This window comes from Entelurus aequoreus, linkage group LG09 (genome assembly GCF_033978785.1).
Source record: "Entelurus aequoreus isolate RoL-2023_Sb linkage group LG09, RoL_Eaeq_v1.1, whole genome shotgun sequence".
Taxonomy (NCBI): Eukaryota; Metazoa; Chordata; class Actinopteri; order Syngnathiformes; family Syngnathidae; genus Entelurus; species Entelurus aequoreus.
Window position 1 is genome coordinate 75,233,582 of NC_084739.1, and position 16,776 is coordinate 75,250,357.

The following is a 16,776-nucleotide window of genomic DNA, read 5'->3' on the forward strand; positions in this document are numbered from 1 at the left end:
GGTGACGCGATGCTTGTTTACCACTCCCATTGATTGTTCAACAAATGCCACAAATAGTCAAGGACACAAAGTTAAATGACTTTCCTTTTTTGTTTCTTATTGTAGCAATTAAGTTAGCAAATTGAGGTTCCACTGAATGAGACTTAGCGTTAAATCCGACCTGCAGCTTCTTGGTGTCCTGCTGGAGTGAGTAGTTCTGGTCCGCCGCTGCCTGCAAGTCCTTCACTCGCTTCTCCAGCTCCTCCACATCTGACGATTTGTCCTGCAGCTCAGCCACAAGCCTCCTCCTCTCTTCATCCTCCTCCTCACCTATTTTGGACATCAAGTGAGTGCCGGCCGGAACAAAACTACAAGTTTCAACTGCTTACCAAGTTTCGGCACGTTCCTCTCGAGCTCGCCCACGTCCTCCCGTGGTCCGCCTCCTACATGGCTCGCATGGCCCCACGTTGTCACGCTCGCCACTTCAGATGAGTTTAAATCCAAAGAACTGCGCTGCAGAGTGAGGGGAAACAAACATTAGTGAGCAGGTGCAAGTTTTAAACCAACAAAAAAGGCCTAAAGTTAGCCGCACAATTCAAAGATGGAACCAGTACCGCCCACACTGTGACAATGTCATCATCATCACTGGCCGATTAATACCTCTCAGTGCCAATCACAATAAAACCTTTATTTTCGATCCCCTGGCTGACATAGGCGGCTAGGTACAGGTAATAATCACCCTCTCCATTGCAGCAAATAAAGTATATTTCTTATAAGTATCGTCATGTAAGGACAAGATGCAGACATGCTAATCAATAAGCTAGCTGCTAAGATAGTTTAAAACAACACAATAAATAAATAAGCGCTTCGTAAACTTTGAGAAGTGGGATGGTATAGTGGCCCCTGCTAAGATGGCCGCCACGTAGGCAAGTCGCTGAGCATGGCTGCGATACATCTACTTATACAGTATCTATGGCTCTGGAACTGGCAGTCCTACACATAAGGGGAGGGCGAACCGATGCAGTTTGTCGATACCAAGGGTGGTATCAGCATATGATCGTTACCATGAAAACATTTTGTTTTTTGTAGTTTTTGTTATTGTTTACAAATTCAGGGAATAATTCCCTGGACAAAGGAGGCCCTTTGAGGGCAAAAGGGGTATTTAAAAGAGTAGTACAAACCCCAAAACCAGTGAAGTTGGCACTTTGTGTAAATGGTAAATTTAAAAAAAAAGAATACAATGATTTGCAAATCCTTTTCAACCTATATTCAATTGAATAGACTGCAAAGACAACATATTTAATGTTCCAACTGGTAAACTTTGTTATTTTTTGCAAATATTTGCTCATTTGAAATTTGATGCCTACAACATGTTTCAAAAAAGCTGGCACAAGTGGCAAAAAAGACTGAGAAAGTTGAGAAATGCTCATCAAACACTTTTTTGGAACACCCCACAGGTGAACAGGCTAATTGGGAACAGGTGGGTGCCATGATTGGGTACAAAGGCAGCTTCTATGAAATGCTCAGTCATTCCCAAACAAGGATGGGGCGAGGGTCACCACTTTGTGAACAAATGCGTGGACAAATTGTCGAACAGATTAACAACAACATTTCTCAACGAGCTATTGCAAGGAATTTAGGGATTTCACCATCTACCGTCCGTAATGTCATCAAAAGGTTCAGAGAATCTGGAGAAATCACCGCATGTAAGCGGCAATGCCCGTGACCTTCGATCCCTCTGGCGGTACTGCACCAAAAACCGGCATCAGTGTGTAAAGGATATCACCACATGGGCTCAGGAACACTTCAGAAAACCACTGTCGGTAACTACAGTTCGTCGCTACATCTGTAAGTGCAAGTTAAAACTCTACTATGCACAGCGAAAGCCATTTATCAACAACACCCAAAAACGCCGCCGGCTTTGCTGGGCCCGAGCTCATCTAAGATGGACTAATGCAAAGTGGAAAAGTGTTCTGTGGTCTGACGAGTCCACATTTCAAATTGTTTTTGGAAACTGTGGATGTCGTGTCCTCCGGACCAAAGAGGAAAAAAAAATCTGGACTGTTATAGGCCTAAAGTTCAAAAGCCAGCGTCTGTGATGGTATGGGGGTGTATTAGTGCCCAAGGCATGGGTAACCTACACATCTATGAAGACAACATTAATGCTGAAAGGTACATACAGGTTTTGGAGCAACATGTTGCCATCCAAGCAACGTCTTTTTCATGGACGCCCCTGCTTATTTCAGCAAGACAATTCCAAGCCACATTCTGAACATGTTACAACAGCATGGCTTCATATTAAAAGAGTGTGGGTACTAGACTGGCCTGCCTGTAGTCAAGCCCTGTCTCCCATTGGAAATGTGTGGCGCATTATGAAGCATATAATACGACAACGGAGACCCCGGACTGTTGAACAACTTAAGCTGTACATCAAGCAAGAATGGGAAATAATTACACCTGAAAAGCTTCAGAAAATGGTCTCCTCAGTTCCCAAACGTTTACTGAGTGTTGTTAAAAGGAAAGGCCATGTAACACAGTGGTAAAAATGTGTTGCTGCCATTAAATTCTAAGTTAATGATTATTTGTAAAAAAAAAAAAGAAGTAATTTCTCAGTTCGAATGTTAAATATCTTGTCTTTGCAGTCTATTCAATTGACTATGAGTTGAAAAGGATTTGCAATTTGTATTCTCTTTTTGTTTACGAATTACACAACGTGCCAACTTCACTGGTTTTGGAGATAGTGTTTACTTTTGTTTATTATTGTGTACCTTTGACTTTGTTGTGCTCAAACCATAGATTGTAATAAAAGTTTGAATATTGTGTTGATATTGTCAATCATGTATTTATGACATAGATACATGAAAACATTTATCAACATTTACTATGTGACTCTGTCCGCAGTTATGTTAGGATTGTGAGAAGCCGTAATCGATATTTGATTATTTTCCGGCTCTAATATTTGGAGATTGCTATGATATGCTGTGATGTATTATAGTCCTGAGCGAACAGACCGAGTTCCTTGCCGGCGTCGATCCTTCTGCAGGTGCGTCGGGACCTGCGCCGCAGTCAGACATCTTGTCGGCGAGCCTCTTGAAGATCTCCAAGCGCTCATCTCCTCGCTTCTCCAGGATCTCTTGCTCTCTCGCCAGCCGCTGGCTGCGTCAAGCACACACACTCTCTCGTTAGCGACAGCAGCACTGGTGAGAAGGCGCCATTTGGGAGAAGCAAACATCTCACGCAAAGTCCTCCTGCATTTCGGAGAAGAGCTTGGAGAACTCGGCGCAGACCTCCTCCCGGACGCGCGCTTCCACCTGCATGCAGTCTGCTCGCTCCTTCTTCAGGGCCACCTGGAGCTGCCTCAACTGCGCCACCCTATGCTGCATGGAGGAGATGTTGTCAAGTGCTGCTGATTATGGAAAAACCCATGACAGACTTTTGACTGACTTCATCATCCATTTCTTCAAAGTCGTCCTCCATGGAGGTCATGTTCTCTTCATCCTCATCTTCTTGTACGTCCTCCAGGCTGCTCTCCCAGCCCTCGCCCATGAAGGACAGCTCCGATTCGGTTCTCTGGGGCGTGACGGGAGGAGGCTTGCTGGGCAGAAGCACAACCTGGACACACAAGTCAAGCGTCCATGTCACACGTTGGCGACCAGGGAGGGAGGAGGAGAGAAGAGGCAGCACCTTCTGCGCTACAGCGGAGAATTTGAGGACATTGAGGGTCTCGTCGTACATGGAGGCGCACTGGTTGATGTTGACCATCATGCAGGCTTTTCCTCGGCCGCAGAAGAAGGCCTGCAGGTAGTGGGTCAGCTTGCTCTCCCTGAAGGGGACGTGCTGGTGCAGTCTGAGGGACGGCAGAGAAGGTCCGGGTCAGAAGTCCCGTTGAGGACAGTTCCTCGAGGCGGGAGCTCACCTGGCCTGCTGGTTGTGTCGCAGCGCGTTGATGCACTTGCCCAGAATCAGCAGCGAGGCGTTGATGTTCCCCGCTTCCCTCAGACGCTCTCCTTGGTTCCCAGTCTTGGAACATCGCTCCGAGCCGGCCAGGTCGCACAGACACAGCCTAAAGGGAGACAACACACCTTCACCCACCTGTTCACCACATGTCTCCCGCACGGTCACCTACTCGCTGACGCTCAGTCCGGCGTCCTTGACCCTCAGGATACGGATGGAGAAGATGCTGTGGCTGCGGAGAAGAAGCGAGAGTCAAGCGGGGAGCCTGGTGGCGAGCGGCTGCGGGGGGCGTGGTCACCTCCTGCTGGACAGATGGTTGATCCTGGTGGAGGAGAAGCTCTGGTTCTTCTTGCCCAGCTTCATCACGTTGTAGGCTTCCTCTGCAGTGTCCACCTGGACCCAGCGCAGGTCTGCGGCATGGAGGTTCGCTGGTTATCTTGGAGGACACGCGACGCGTGGAAGCGGCCCAGGCAGCTCACCTTTGATGAATGCGTTTCCCTTCACGTCCTGACACAAGCGCAGGGCGGTCCTTCGAGGCGCTCCGCTGGGCGTGGCCTCCAGGAGGTCGTGGATGCTCTCGTTGTAGATCTCGCAGAAGGACACCCACACCGAGAACTTGATGTCGGCGTCCACCAGGAGGCTGAGTCTGTCGTCTGGGACAAACACACACGTTTTTGTCTTATTATCGTTGTGAGGACAGTCGACACACACGTTTTTTGTATTATTATCATCATTGTGAGGACGGTTGACACACACGTTTGTCTTGTTCGTGTTGTGAGGACAGTCAACACACACTTTTTTGTCTTATAGTCGTTGTGAGGAAAGCCGACACACATTTTTGTCTTGCTTGTATTAAGAGGCCACACACTAGAGATTTCGTCTTATAATCGTTGCACACGTTTTTGTCTTGCTCATGCTTTGAGGACGGTCGTCACAAACGTTTTTGCCTTATCATCGTTGTGAGGACAGTTGACACACAAATTTTTGTATTGATCGTGTTGTGAGGACCGCCAACACACAAGTTTTTTTTGTCTTATAATCGTTGTGAGGACAGTCGATACACACGTTTTTGTCTTATCATCGTTGTGAAGACAGTCAACACTAATTTTTTTGTCTTATCATTGTGAGGACAGTCGACACATACTTTTTTCTGTTGCTAATGTTTTGAGGATGGTCGACACACGTTTTTGTCTTATTATCGTTGTGAGGACAGTCGACACAGTTTTTTTGTCTTAGTATTGCGAGGGAGGTCAACACACACGTTTTTGTATTGCTCATGTTGTGAGGACAGTCAACACACACATTTTTGTCTTATTATTGTTGTGAGGACAGTCGACACTCATATTTTTGTCTTATCATCATGAGGACGGTCGACACACACGTTTTTGTCTTATTCGTGTTGTGAGAACAGTCAAAACACACTTTTTGTCTTGCCCGTGTTGTGAGGACGGGCGACACTCAAGTTTTATGTCTTATTTTCGTTGTGAGGACGGTCCACACGTTTTTGTCTTAACAACGTTGTGAGGACAGTTCGTATTAAGAGGCCGGTCGAAACACATGATTTTGTCTTATAATCGTTGTGAGGAAAATCAACACACACGTTTTTGTCTTATAATCGTTGTGAAGACAGCCGACACACACGTTTTTGTCTTCCTCATCCTTTGAGGACGGTCGACACAAACGTTTTTGCCTTATTATCGTTGAGGACGGTCGACACACACATGTTTTATTGATCGTGTTGTGAGGACGGTCAACACACACGTTTTTTGTCTTATTATCATGAGGACAGTCACCACACGTTTTTGGCTTGTCGAGAGGACAAACACACATGTATTGTCTTATAATCGTTGTGAGGACAGTCGACACGTTTTTGTCTTATCGTTCTGAAGAGAGTCGGCACTCATATTTTTGTCTTATCATTGTGAGGACAGTCGACACATACGTTTTTGTATTGCTCATGTCTTGAGGAAGGTAGACACACACGTTTTTGTGTTGGTCGTGTTGTGAGGACGGTCAACACACACGTTTTTTGTCTTAGCATTGTGAGGAAGGTCGACACAAACGTTTTTGCCTTATCGTTGTGAGGACAGTCGACACACACATTTTTTTATTGATCGTTTTTGTCTTGCTGTGTTAAGAGGCTGGTCAACACACGTTTTTTGTCTTATTATCGTGAGGACAGTCACCACACATTTTTGGCCTGTCGAGAGGACAAACACACATGTTTTTGTCTTATAATCGTTGTGAGAACAGTCGACACACACACACACGTTTTTGTCTTATTGTTCTGAAGACAGTCGGCACTCATATTTTTGTCTTATCATTGTGAGGACAGTCGACACATACGTTTTTGTATTGCTCATGTTTTGAGGAAGGTCAACACACACTTTTTTGTCTTATTATCATTGTGAGGACACACATTTTTGTCTTGCCCGTGTTGTGAGGACGGTCGACACACACGTTTTTGTCTAGTCTTCGTTGTGAGGACAGTCGACACACACGTTTTTGTCTCGTCTTCGTTGTGAGGAGAGTCCACACACACGTTTTTGTATTGCTGTGTTAAGAGGCCGGTCGACACACACGTTTTTGTCTTGCCCGTATTGTGAGGACGGTCAACACACACATCTTTGTCTTATTATTGTTGTGAGGACAGTCGACACACAGGTTTTGTCTTGTCGTTGGGAGGATAGTCAATGCACACACGTATTTGTCTTGTTGCTATTGTGAGGACGACACACCTTTTTGTTTTATCTTAATTGTGTGAGGACATTATACACACGTATTTGTCTTATTGCTATTGTGAGGACAGCACACAAGTATTTGCCTTGTAGTTGTTGTGAGGAACGTCGACACACATGTTATTGTCTTGTAGTTGTGAGGACGGTCGACACACATATTTGTGTTGTTGTGTGGACAGTCAACACACACGTTTGTGTTGTTGTAGTGTGGACAGACAACACACACACACACACATTGTGTTGTTGTGAGGACAGATGAAAAACACATTTTGTGTTGTTGTGTAAAAAATTTGTGTTGTGTGGAAAGTGGTCACATTGTGTTTTTGTTGTGTGGACAGACAACACACACACATTGTGTTGTTGTTGTGGGGACACACAACACCCACGCACACTATGTTGTTGTTGTGTGGACAGACAACACACACACATTGTGTTGTTGTTGTGCGGCCAAGCCAGCACTAGGACTTGCCTTCCAGGATAATCCTGCTGCAGGACCACAGGCTGCTGTCGAGCGTGTCGCTCTGAGAAGACACACAATGGAGCATGCAGTGAGACACAACTGGACGAGGAGACACGACAATTTTGCTGCGTCGAGACAAATTACATCTTTCACGTCTTTCAGGAGGTTGTTCTTGAAGGCCGCCTCCTCCGCCTGCTCCTCCTCGCTCAGCTTGGTGAACTCTCGGCAGCGCTGAGGTTTGACGCTCATGCCGGTCAAGACCTTGTCCTCTATGCTGCTGAAGACCATGTCCAGGGTCCTGGGCAGGATGCCGGCGTCACCATCCGGACCTGATGGGGACCCACATTAGCAACCATTGCATCGTCCCCTACTTCCTTTTATTTTTCTACACAAACGAACAATTTACACCAGCAAACTTTGCTTTTGTTTTTGAGTACAACTGCCAAATAATCCACCATGGGGCCAAATAGAGTTGTGAGTGGCAGGACTTTCATAGAGAAGGTGATGAACAATAATAATTTCTTAGTAAAGTACGAAAGTGGCATCCATGTCGGGCGCCCTTTCTCCTCCTCCCATCTTCAATAAAAGTGAACAAGAGTTTTAAAATGTGGTAAAAGCGATGTTAAATGTTCATTTACACGTCATTCATCATTCGTATGTATTCATCATTATTTTCTGCATGTACAACTCGAATCATCCTCCATAAAATGTTGTTTTTGTGTTCATAATTTTTGATGGCTGGAACGGATTAATTGGATTCACATAATTTCTTATAAATCGGCCCCTCTGGGATTTTGAGGACTTTTGTGATTGTTGCGGCCTAAAATGCTTTTTCAGAAAGTAAGTGCTTTACGGTGCGACAAATTTTATTGCAAATGCAACTAATAATACACCGTGCGAATAAAAAAAAACGGTTGCACATGTGCGAAAAGGAATAACCCTTTCATCGCACTTTGTTCCTAAAAGAAATCCATCCAAATTTGATAAAAGAACAATTTTCGCCCACCTGTATAGCATGTTTGAAATAAATTTGAACCATAACCATTGAAAAATTGGACTGTGATTGACCCGGAAGTGTGAGATTATCATCACACGCCAACATCTCTAACATGTAAAGGCTGCCTCTTTGCAAGGTCAGCATTGCAAATGAATTTATGTTCTTTCTTAATTGCCTTACCCTGGATAAATAAATATATTCATGCACGTCAACTAGGAAGTAAATGTTTACATACTACATTACCCAAAAGGCTTAACACTGTAGACATGAACAGGAAATACGTTTGAGCTAGAGATGTGATGTTTCTGAACGGTTCTTTTAAGTGAACGATGAGAATCGATTTGCGTTTGGGAGCTATTTTTGTTGATACGTCACCCGACTGGCAACTACACTAAAAAATGAAACTCTTTAAAATAATTTCAATTTTTCTAATTGATTTTGTTTATTTTTTACTTTAAAAAAAATTTGCTTTCTCTTTTATGGTTTATTGTTGTGATGTGGGTCAAGCGTACACACACTAGGTAGTGTGGTACAATTTTCTATTGACACTTTTATTTTGTCCTGATTTTTATTCTAATATTTACACTTTTGTATACATTTTAGCATCACTTGTTTTGTGTATTTCAATCAAAATGCTACAAAAGTTATTTAGGGTTAGACAAAATTCCAAATAGTGATATCACTGTTAAAGCCTTGGGATATGGGATCACCTTGAGGAATATTTACAGTAAAAAAATACAATTATTGCCAATATTTAAAAAAAAAAAGTAAATTATTCCGATCTGCATTTTATAATGGCAAGTTTGGCAACCAGTGATTATTTTGTTGCTGAAAAAAAGTATTATATATATATATATATAAATACATATATATTTCCATATACATATATACTATCACATATATAAATGTGTGTGTGTGAATGTGCATATATATATATATATATATATATATACACACAGATGCACGTATATATGTGTGTATATACTGTATATAGGTGTGTGTATATATATATATATATATATCAAAATATGTATGTAAATATATATATATATATACACAGATGCACGTATATGTGTGTATATACTGTATATGGGTGTGTATATATGTGTCTGTGTATATACTGTATATGGGTGTGTATATATGTGTCTGTGTATATATATATATTAAAAAAAAAATATATATATATATATATATGTATATATATATATATATATATATATATATATATATATATATATATATATATATATATATATATATATATATATATATATACACATATAACCAGCATGAAGAGTACGCCAAGAGAGATCGTTCACTATGGCAGAAACATGCTGAGGCTTTCGTTCAGCAGTGGACTGACAACGGCTGCTGATGATGATATATACACACATATATATGGGGAGTTTATATACATATATGTGTGGAGTCTACATATGACGCGCGCATGCACACACTGTTCATAACAAGCCAGTCTTTTGAACGGCTCTTTTAAAAGGAAGGGCTCCACAAGATCCGGCTCCCTTCAAAGAGTCGTTCATCACATCTCTAGTCTGAGCTACGTGGGAGGACGACAAGTGTGCCTAAATGTGTCAAAGTGGTCCTCGTTCATTTTTAAGTCGAACAACTTTGCAACAGAGCAGTAAAGATAGAACACAACTGACCCAAAAAGGTGAAGGTTTTTCCAGCGTTGGTGACCCCGTAGGTGAAAACCAGAGAATTCCCTCCTTGAAGGACATCTTTCACCAGATTCTTGACAGTTCCTTGGAACAACTCCTTCTGCGTGATGTCTGCACCGTACACCTAAGGCAACATCCATCAATATGGTTACTTTGGTTTTAAACGCCACGCCATCAAAGAACGCCACCTGGGAGAAGCGGAAGCGCAGAGTGGGGTGTGGGAGGGATCTGTTGATGCTGAGTGGGCAGAACGCAGACGGAGGCCTCAGCAGGACCGTGTCGGGAGGCTCCATGGACACGCAGTCCTGTACAGACCGAGGTGTTTACATGCTGACTCGCCACTTTTACCACCGAGCTTAACCGCGTGACGTTTGCCTCCACCTGAGACTCTCCATTCTGGGTCTCGGCCGCTGTGAAGGGTCGGATGCGGAGGTAGACCTTCAGATGCTCCCTCTCCTCCAAGACGCTTGGCTGCACCGCGACACATTTTTACGTTACATGACAAGTCAGCTCCGCCACTTCTGAAGGGTGACTGGTACCTGGCTCAGGCGTGACTCGCTCAGAATGCTGCTGCCTTCGAAGGACAGAGTGTTCAAAGTGTCCTCCATCTGGACCTGCCTGTCCACTTTGTGCTTGTGGCACCACACACAGGAAGGACTGAAACAATGGAGGGACAATGTCAGCCTTTACCTTGCAACTCTCACACGGTCCACAATCACCACTTGAATTAGTGTTGTTAGGCCTAAGTCGGGGTGTCAAACCGGTTCACATCGCAGTTATGGCCGCCTCTTACAGTGGCAGGGTCTCTGCAGGTCTCAACAAGTCAATTTTAAGACCACTTCACATTCATACGGACAGAAAAGTACAAAGACATAAAGGAAAAACAGTTGTTAGTATGTGACTTCATTCACATTGGAAAACAAGATGGTTAAACTAACTAAATACACATCTGTATTGTAAACTAATTGAAAAACCATATTAGCAAACAGCCATTTTTTAGATTGCCCACAAAAAGGTGCAGTGTGCTTCATGGAGCAACAAGCACAACTGCAGCAATGGCGGAGGAAAGCACAACAATATCAGGCCTTGAATTTTAACTTTTTAAGGTCAATGCAAGTGTTGCCTTAAAAGGAAGCCTCATAGTTTAGGGCAGTGTTTTTCAACCACTGTGCCGCGGCACACTAGTGTACCATGAGATACAGTCTGGTGTGCCGTGGGAGATTATGTGATTTCACCTAATTGGGTTAAAAATATTTTTTTGCAAACCAGTAATTATAATCCGCAAATGTGCCCTTGTTGAGTGTCTGTGCTGTCTAGAGATCGGCAGAGTAACCGTGTAATACTCCTCCATATCAGTAGGTGGCAGCAGGTAGCTAATTGCTTTGTAGATCTCGGAAACATGGTTTGTCCTGATCACAATATGCAGACGACAGCGGGAGGCAGCACGCAGGTATAAAAAGGTATCTAACGCTTAAACCAAAAATAAACAAAAGGCGAGTGACGCTAAGAAAAGGCATTGAAGCTTAGGAATGGCTATGCAAAACAAAACTAAAACTGAACTGGCTGCAAGGTAAACGAAAAATGAATGCTGGACGACAGCAAAGACTTACAGCGCGTGGAGCAGCAGACAGCGTCCACAAAGCTGACATGACAATCAACAACAAAATAGCAGCGCAAGACTAGAGCTGAAACACTACACAGGAAAACACCAAAAACCTCAAAATAAGTCACGGCGTGATGTGACAGTACACCTACTTTGAGACTAGAGTTATAGTGATTCATGGTTGGTTATGGTTTGATTTCATATCCAACAATTGCGAGAACTCCTTTTTACTGTCAATATCGGCTGCTGAGTTTCATTTTTTAATGTTTTCTGCTGGTGGTGTGCCTCAGGATTTTTTCAATGAAAAAAATGTGCCTAGGCTCAGAAATGCATACATATACAATACTGGCCAAAAGTTTGGACAAACCTTCTCATTCAATGCGTTTTCTTTATTTTCATGACTATTTACATTGTAGATTGTCACTGAAGTAGTGATGGGATCGGCAGTTCTTTTGACTGTACTGAATCACTAGAATCAGTTCCTTAAATTGATTCGTTCAAAAAATTTATGTTTTTATATGACTTATGTTCAACTTTTACAAAAAAGTAAACAAATCCATGTGTGTTACACATAAACAACATTGACAGAACTGCTGAGTTTGGAGGGCTAAAGATCGACTAATTTAGCTCTCCATTTAAACTATGAAGTTAACCTACCTAAAGAAGTTGTGTGTATGTTTTATTTTGTAAAAATAAATGCTAAAAACAGACAAGTCTCTATATTTAAAGACACAACTTAGTGTCAGCTTTGTGTTATAGGCAACAAAGTGACCTATTATTATCTATTACACGGGTAAAAAAAACAAACTGTAAAAATGTAAAGAAAAGAGCAAACAGACAATGTAATGAGAAAAAGCAGACATTTTGATTCTAATAAAAACACAATTTGTCATTTATAACACAAAGCTGACCATAACTTTTCCTCCTAATTTTCCTTGTTCCTAACAATTTCAAAATGCCCGCCACATACTTTGTCTTTTTTGATTGGTTGATTTAAACTTTTATTAGTAGATTGCACAGTACAGTACATATTCCGTACAATTGACCACTAAATGGTAACACCCGAATAAGTTTTTCAACTTGTTTAAGTCGGGGTCCACGTTAATCAATTCATGGTACAAATATATACCGGTACTACCAGCATAATACAGTCAGAATCAGAATCAGAAATACTTTATTAATCCCCGAGGGGAAATTAACATTTTCAGCACAATCATCAGAGTATATACATTGAATTATTTACATTATTTACAATCCGGGGGGTGGGATATGGAGGGTTTGGGGCGGGGGTTAGGTTTGGTTGATATCAGCCCTCCAGTCATCAACAATTATATAATCTCAGAAATGGACATTGAAACAGTGTAGGTCTGACTTGGTAGGATATGTACAGCGAGCAGTAAACATAGTGAGCTCAGAAAGCATAAGAACAAGTATATACATTTGATTATTTACAATCCGGGGAGGTGGGATGTGGTGGGGGGAGGGTATTAGTCTAGGGTTGGAGTTGCCTGGAGGTGTTCTTTTAGTGCGGTTTTGAAGGAGGATAGAGATGCACTTTCTTTTACACCTGTTGGGAGTGCATTCCATATTGATGTGGCATAGAAGGAGAATGAGCTAAGACCTTTGTTGGATGGAATCTGGGTTTAACGTGGTTTGTGGAGCAGTATGCGACCTTTGGTGGCAAAAGTTTGGACATCCCTGAGTTATTAGTATGAAATTGTCAGCCTTTTTATCATTACATCTCTACATTTTGTAGTACATATACATTTTTACTAGGGATGTCCGATAATATTGGACTGCCGATATTATCGGCCGACAAATGCTTTAAAATGTAATATCGGAAATTATCGGTATCGGTTTCAAAATGATCGGTATCAGTTTCCAAAAAGTAAAATGTATGACTTTTTAAAACGCCGCTGTGTACACGGACGTAGGGAGAAGTACAGAGCGCCAATAAACCTTAAAGGCACTTCCTTTGCGTGCCGGCCCAATCACATAATATCTACGGCTTTTCACACACACAAGTGAATGCAAGGCATACATGGTCGACAGCCATACAGGTCACACTGAGGGTGACCGTATAAACAACTTTAACACTGTTACAAATATGCGCCACACTGTGAACCCACACCAAACAAGAATGACAAACACACTTCGGGGGAACATCCGCACCGTAACACAACATAAACACAACAGAACAAATACCCAGAACCCCTTGCAGCACTAACTCTTCCGGGACGCTACAATATACACCCCCCCCCCGCTACCCCATCCCATCCAAACTCTCTATCAGTGATAAGAGCCTCATGGGACAGCGATCTTAATACCAACATATCCGATCAATACTGGAACTCTGCCCTGAAACTGGTCCACTCCTCCTCGATATGTGCCCGTCATTAGGGATGATGTTTGATAAGAAATTATCGAGTTCGAGCCTATTATCGAAACCTCTTATCGAACCGATTCCTTATCGATTCTCTTATCGAGTCCAGATAGGTTGTTGTATATGGAAAAAAACACACAATATTTGGTTTACCAAAAGCTCACTTTTATTATATAAGAAAACAATTTAATCTAATAAATAAATAAATATTGACTGTTACCCCCCTAAAAAAATAAAATAAAATAAATAAATATTGACTGTTGTTACCCAAAGTATATTAAGTGGGATTTTTCAGAAAAACAAATATATACAGTAACACAAAAACAACCTGTCTCTGTGATCACTATAGGTGTATAAATAATAATATAGTGTTAAATAAAATCAGTCCCTTGGGCACAAAACTGAAAATAATACAGCTCTCCAAAAAGTGCAATTCTGCTGCTATTTGACATAACTGCTTGTTATGATGCTTTGACATTTTTGCACTTTATTTCTTTATTGAAAGAAAATTCTATGAAGAGAAAAGTTGTTTGCAAATGTGGTTACAATGCTAAAAAATGAAAAGTTAAAGCTAAAAAAAGAAATACACTTTATTGAGTTAACATTATTTCTTTATAGGGGGAAAGGTGTTATGAGCTAGGGAATATAACAACTACACTACCCAGCATGCAACGGGAGTGACGAGCATGCGCGGTAGCCCCGAAAAGTGTTGTTGCTCGTCACCCGGCAGCTAAGAATGAGGTTATGTTATGAGCATGCTGTGAAAGTAAACGTCAAGAACTCAGCCAACACGCCTCGTCTGCATTATTTATAATTAGACAGACAACACATATACAGTGTGATTTTGTTTACAAGGAAAGAAAAACAAAAGTTAAAAAAGGGAGATGTGTTGTATATATATGTATGTGCTGCGGTTGCTTTAAGAACGTTGCGACAGCTGCCGTAAAGGAGGTGCGTTGTTAGCCTGGTTGCTATGTTTCCGGTTGGTCGTAAAAGTGTTCGTCATGTGTTTTGTACCCTGCTCAAATCTCTCAGTAAAGTTAATCATTGGATTATACCTTTTGTTTTGAACTTTATTACACCTTGGAGCGCTTTTTCCCGTCCATTTTTTTCCTGCTTTCCCTATCTGCGCCTAATGACTGAGCTACGTGACGTAATTTTTTGTGATGTCACACGGAGCATTTCTGGTCGGGACGGGATTCGTTCCGAGGGATTTGAATAAAGAACCAACTCTTTTTCTTTACTATAGTGGTCTCGAAAATGGGTACCGGTTCTCAAAAAGGGATTCGAGTCCTAGGACTCAGTTCTTTTCTTATCAAACAACCGGGAAAACCGGTTTCGAGTATCATCCCTACCCGTCATAGTCTCATTCAATGCAAAGTAATCCATAAAATTCACTACACTAATTCAAAACTATCCAAAATCTACCCCACTGTTAGCAATACCGGCAATAGATGCAGACAATCTCCGGCTGATCATGTCCATATGTTCTGGGCCTGCTCTAAACTATGTTCCTTTTGGGAGGACCTTTTTGACACAATCGGAAAGGCATACGGTTAAAACTTTTCCCCCAACCCATTATCAGCCATTTTCGGCATATGCCCCGATAACATGTGTCCGGTACCACTAAAACTCGCTGTTGCTTTTACGACCTTGCTGGCCAGGCGATTGATCTTGTTTAATTGGAAGCTGGCTCACCCCCATCACACGGCCGTTGGATTAGAGAGGTTCTCTATAATCTAAAACTGGAAAAACTTAGGTTTTCGCTAAAGGGCTCTGCTCAAGCGTTTCAAAGCTCATGGAGTGTTTTCTTGCTGTATGTCAACTCTCTTAACTTATGCCCAGACGCAGATGAGGAATAATCTCCCTTTTATTTATTATTATTATTATTTATTTATTTTCTCTCCCTTTCTCTGTCCTTTCAGCCTCTGTCTGTCTCTGGCCTCGTATGGATGTGTGTGTGAATGTGTCTGTTTTTGTCGTCTTACTTGTTATATGTTTGTGCCATATGTCCCTTGTTGGTTGGACCTGAGTGGGGTGGGAGGGTGGCTGGGTGGTTTGGGTTTTAAGGGAAAGGGTGTGAAGAATTTACGGACTTTAAAATTGTACTGTATCGACTTGCACTATTTTCTGTCTATTTGAAAATGTCAATAAAAAGAGTTGGATTAAAAAAAACAACGCACTTTGTGACTTCAATAATAAATATGGCAGTGCCATGTTGGCATTTTTTTTCCATAACTTGAGTTGATTTATTTTGGAAAACCTTGTTACATTGTTAAATGCATCCAGCGGGGCATCACAACAAAATTAGGCATAATAATGTGTTAATTCCACGACTGTATATATTGGTATCGGTAATTAAGAGTTGGACAATATCGGAAAAAAGTTTTTTTCTCATTTCTACTGTTTTTTTTTTAATTACACATATACGCTGGGGGCCCAACTTTGGACACCCCTGTTTTAACAATGTTTTAAGCATGATCAGATAATTCTCAAGTATAAAAATCATGCAATTTTTCTGTCAAAATTTAAAGAACAATTGTGTTTAGTACAAAGATAAAGTACTTTATTGATGCACAATATTCTTAGGATTTCGCAGGCCACATAGTACTATGTCGCGGGCAAAATCTGGCCCTCGGGCCTTGACTTTGACATCTGAGGGCTATTTGACTTTTAGCTGACTCGGATGTAGGTTTTCAGGTAAATATAATCACATATACATAACACATTCGTGATTTTACGACTATAATCGGGTCTCACACACACATGATGTACAAGTTGAAGAAGCAAAAATAGTTTTTAAAGTAGCTTAGCTAGCTATTAGCTTCTCGTTGTACCTGAGCCTTTCGCGTCACTTCTACGAGGTGGGAAAAAAACAAACATGAAAATGTGTACGGACACTCACCCAGCGGCTCTACCTGGCACAATAGTGGCCAATAAAGGATGAATAAATGGACAGTCCAATGTCTCGGAGTGCAAAGAG

The 16,776-nt window shown here is 41.8% G+C and overlaps 2 protein-coding genes across 2 annotated transcripts in view; one reads left to right on the top strand and one right to left on the bottom strand.

The window, feature by feature from the left end:
• LOC133657742 (kinesin-like protein KIF20B) overlaps positions 1–16,776 on the bottom strand; it is a 50,489-nt gene that overhangs the window by 33,625 nt on the left and 88 nt on the right. Inside the window, exons 1-17 of the mRNA XM_062059405.1 lie at positions 16,699–16,776; positions 10,347–10,464; positions 10,189–10,278; positions 9,996–10,112; positions 9,793–9,931; positions 7,276–7,460; positions 7,141–7,192; positions 4,413–4,586; positions 4,232–4,343; positions 4,106–4,165; positions 3,896–4,042; positions 3,664–3,826; positions 3,424–3,591; positions 3,217–3,356; positions 2,991–3,135; positions 369–492; positions 161–309 (exon numbers count right to left, since the gene is read on the bottom strand). The exon at positions 16,699–16,776 is cut by the window's right edge and continues 88 nt beyond it. Of these exons, the coding sequence (XP_061915389.1) occupies positions 161–309; positions 369–492; positions 2,991–3,135; positions 3,217–3,356; positions 3,424–3,591; positions 3,664–3,826; positions 3,896–4,042; positions 4,106–4,165; positions 4,232–4,343; positions 4,413–4,586; positions 7,141–7,192; positions 7,276–7,460; positions 9,793–9,931; positions 9,996–10,112; positions 10,189–10,278; positions 10,347–10,464; positions 16,699–16,776 (2,161 nt within the window). The remainder of the gene's footprint in view (positions 1–160; positions 310–368; positions 493–2,990; positions 3,136–3,216; positions 3,357–3,423; positions 3,592–3,663; positions 3,827–3,895; positions 4,043–4,105; positions 4,166–4,231; positions 4,344–4,412; positions 4,587–7,140; positions 7,193–7,275; positions 7,461–9,792; positions 9,932–9,995; positions 10,113–10,188; positions 10,279–10,346; positions 10,465–16,698) is intronic.
• LOC133657743 (high affinity choline transporter 1-like) overlaps positions 1–16,776 on the top strand; it is a 35,967-nt gene that overhangs the window by 8,689 nt on the left and 10,502 nt on the right. The gene's annotated exons all lie outside the window — the stretch shown is intronic.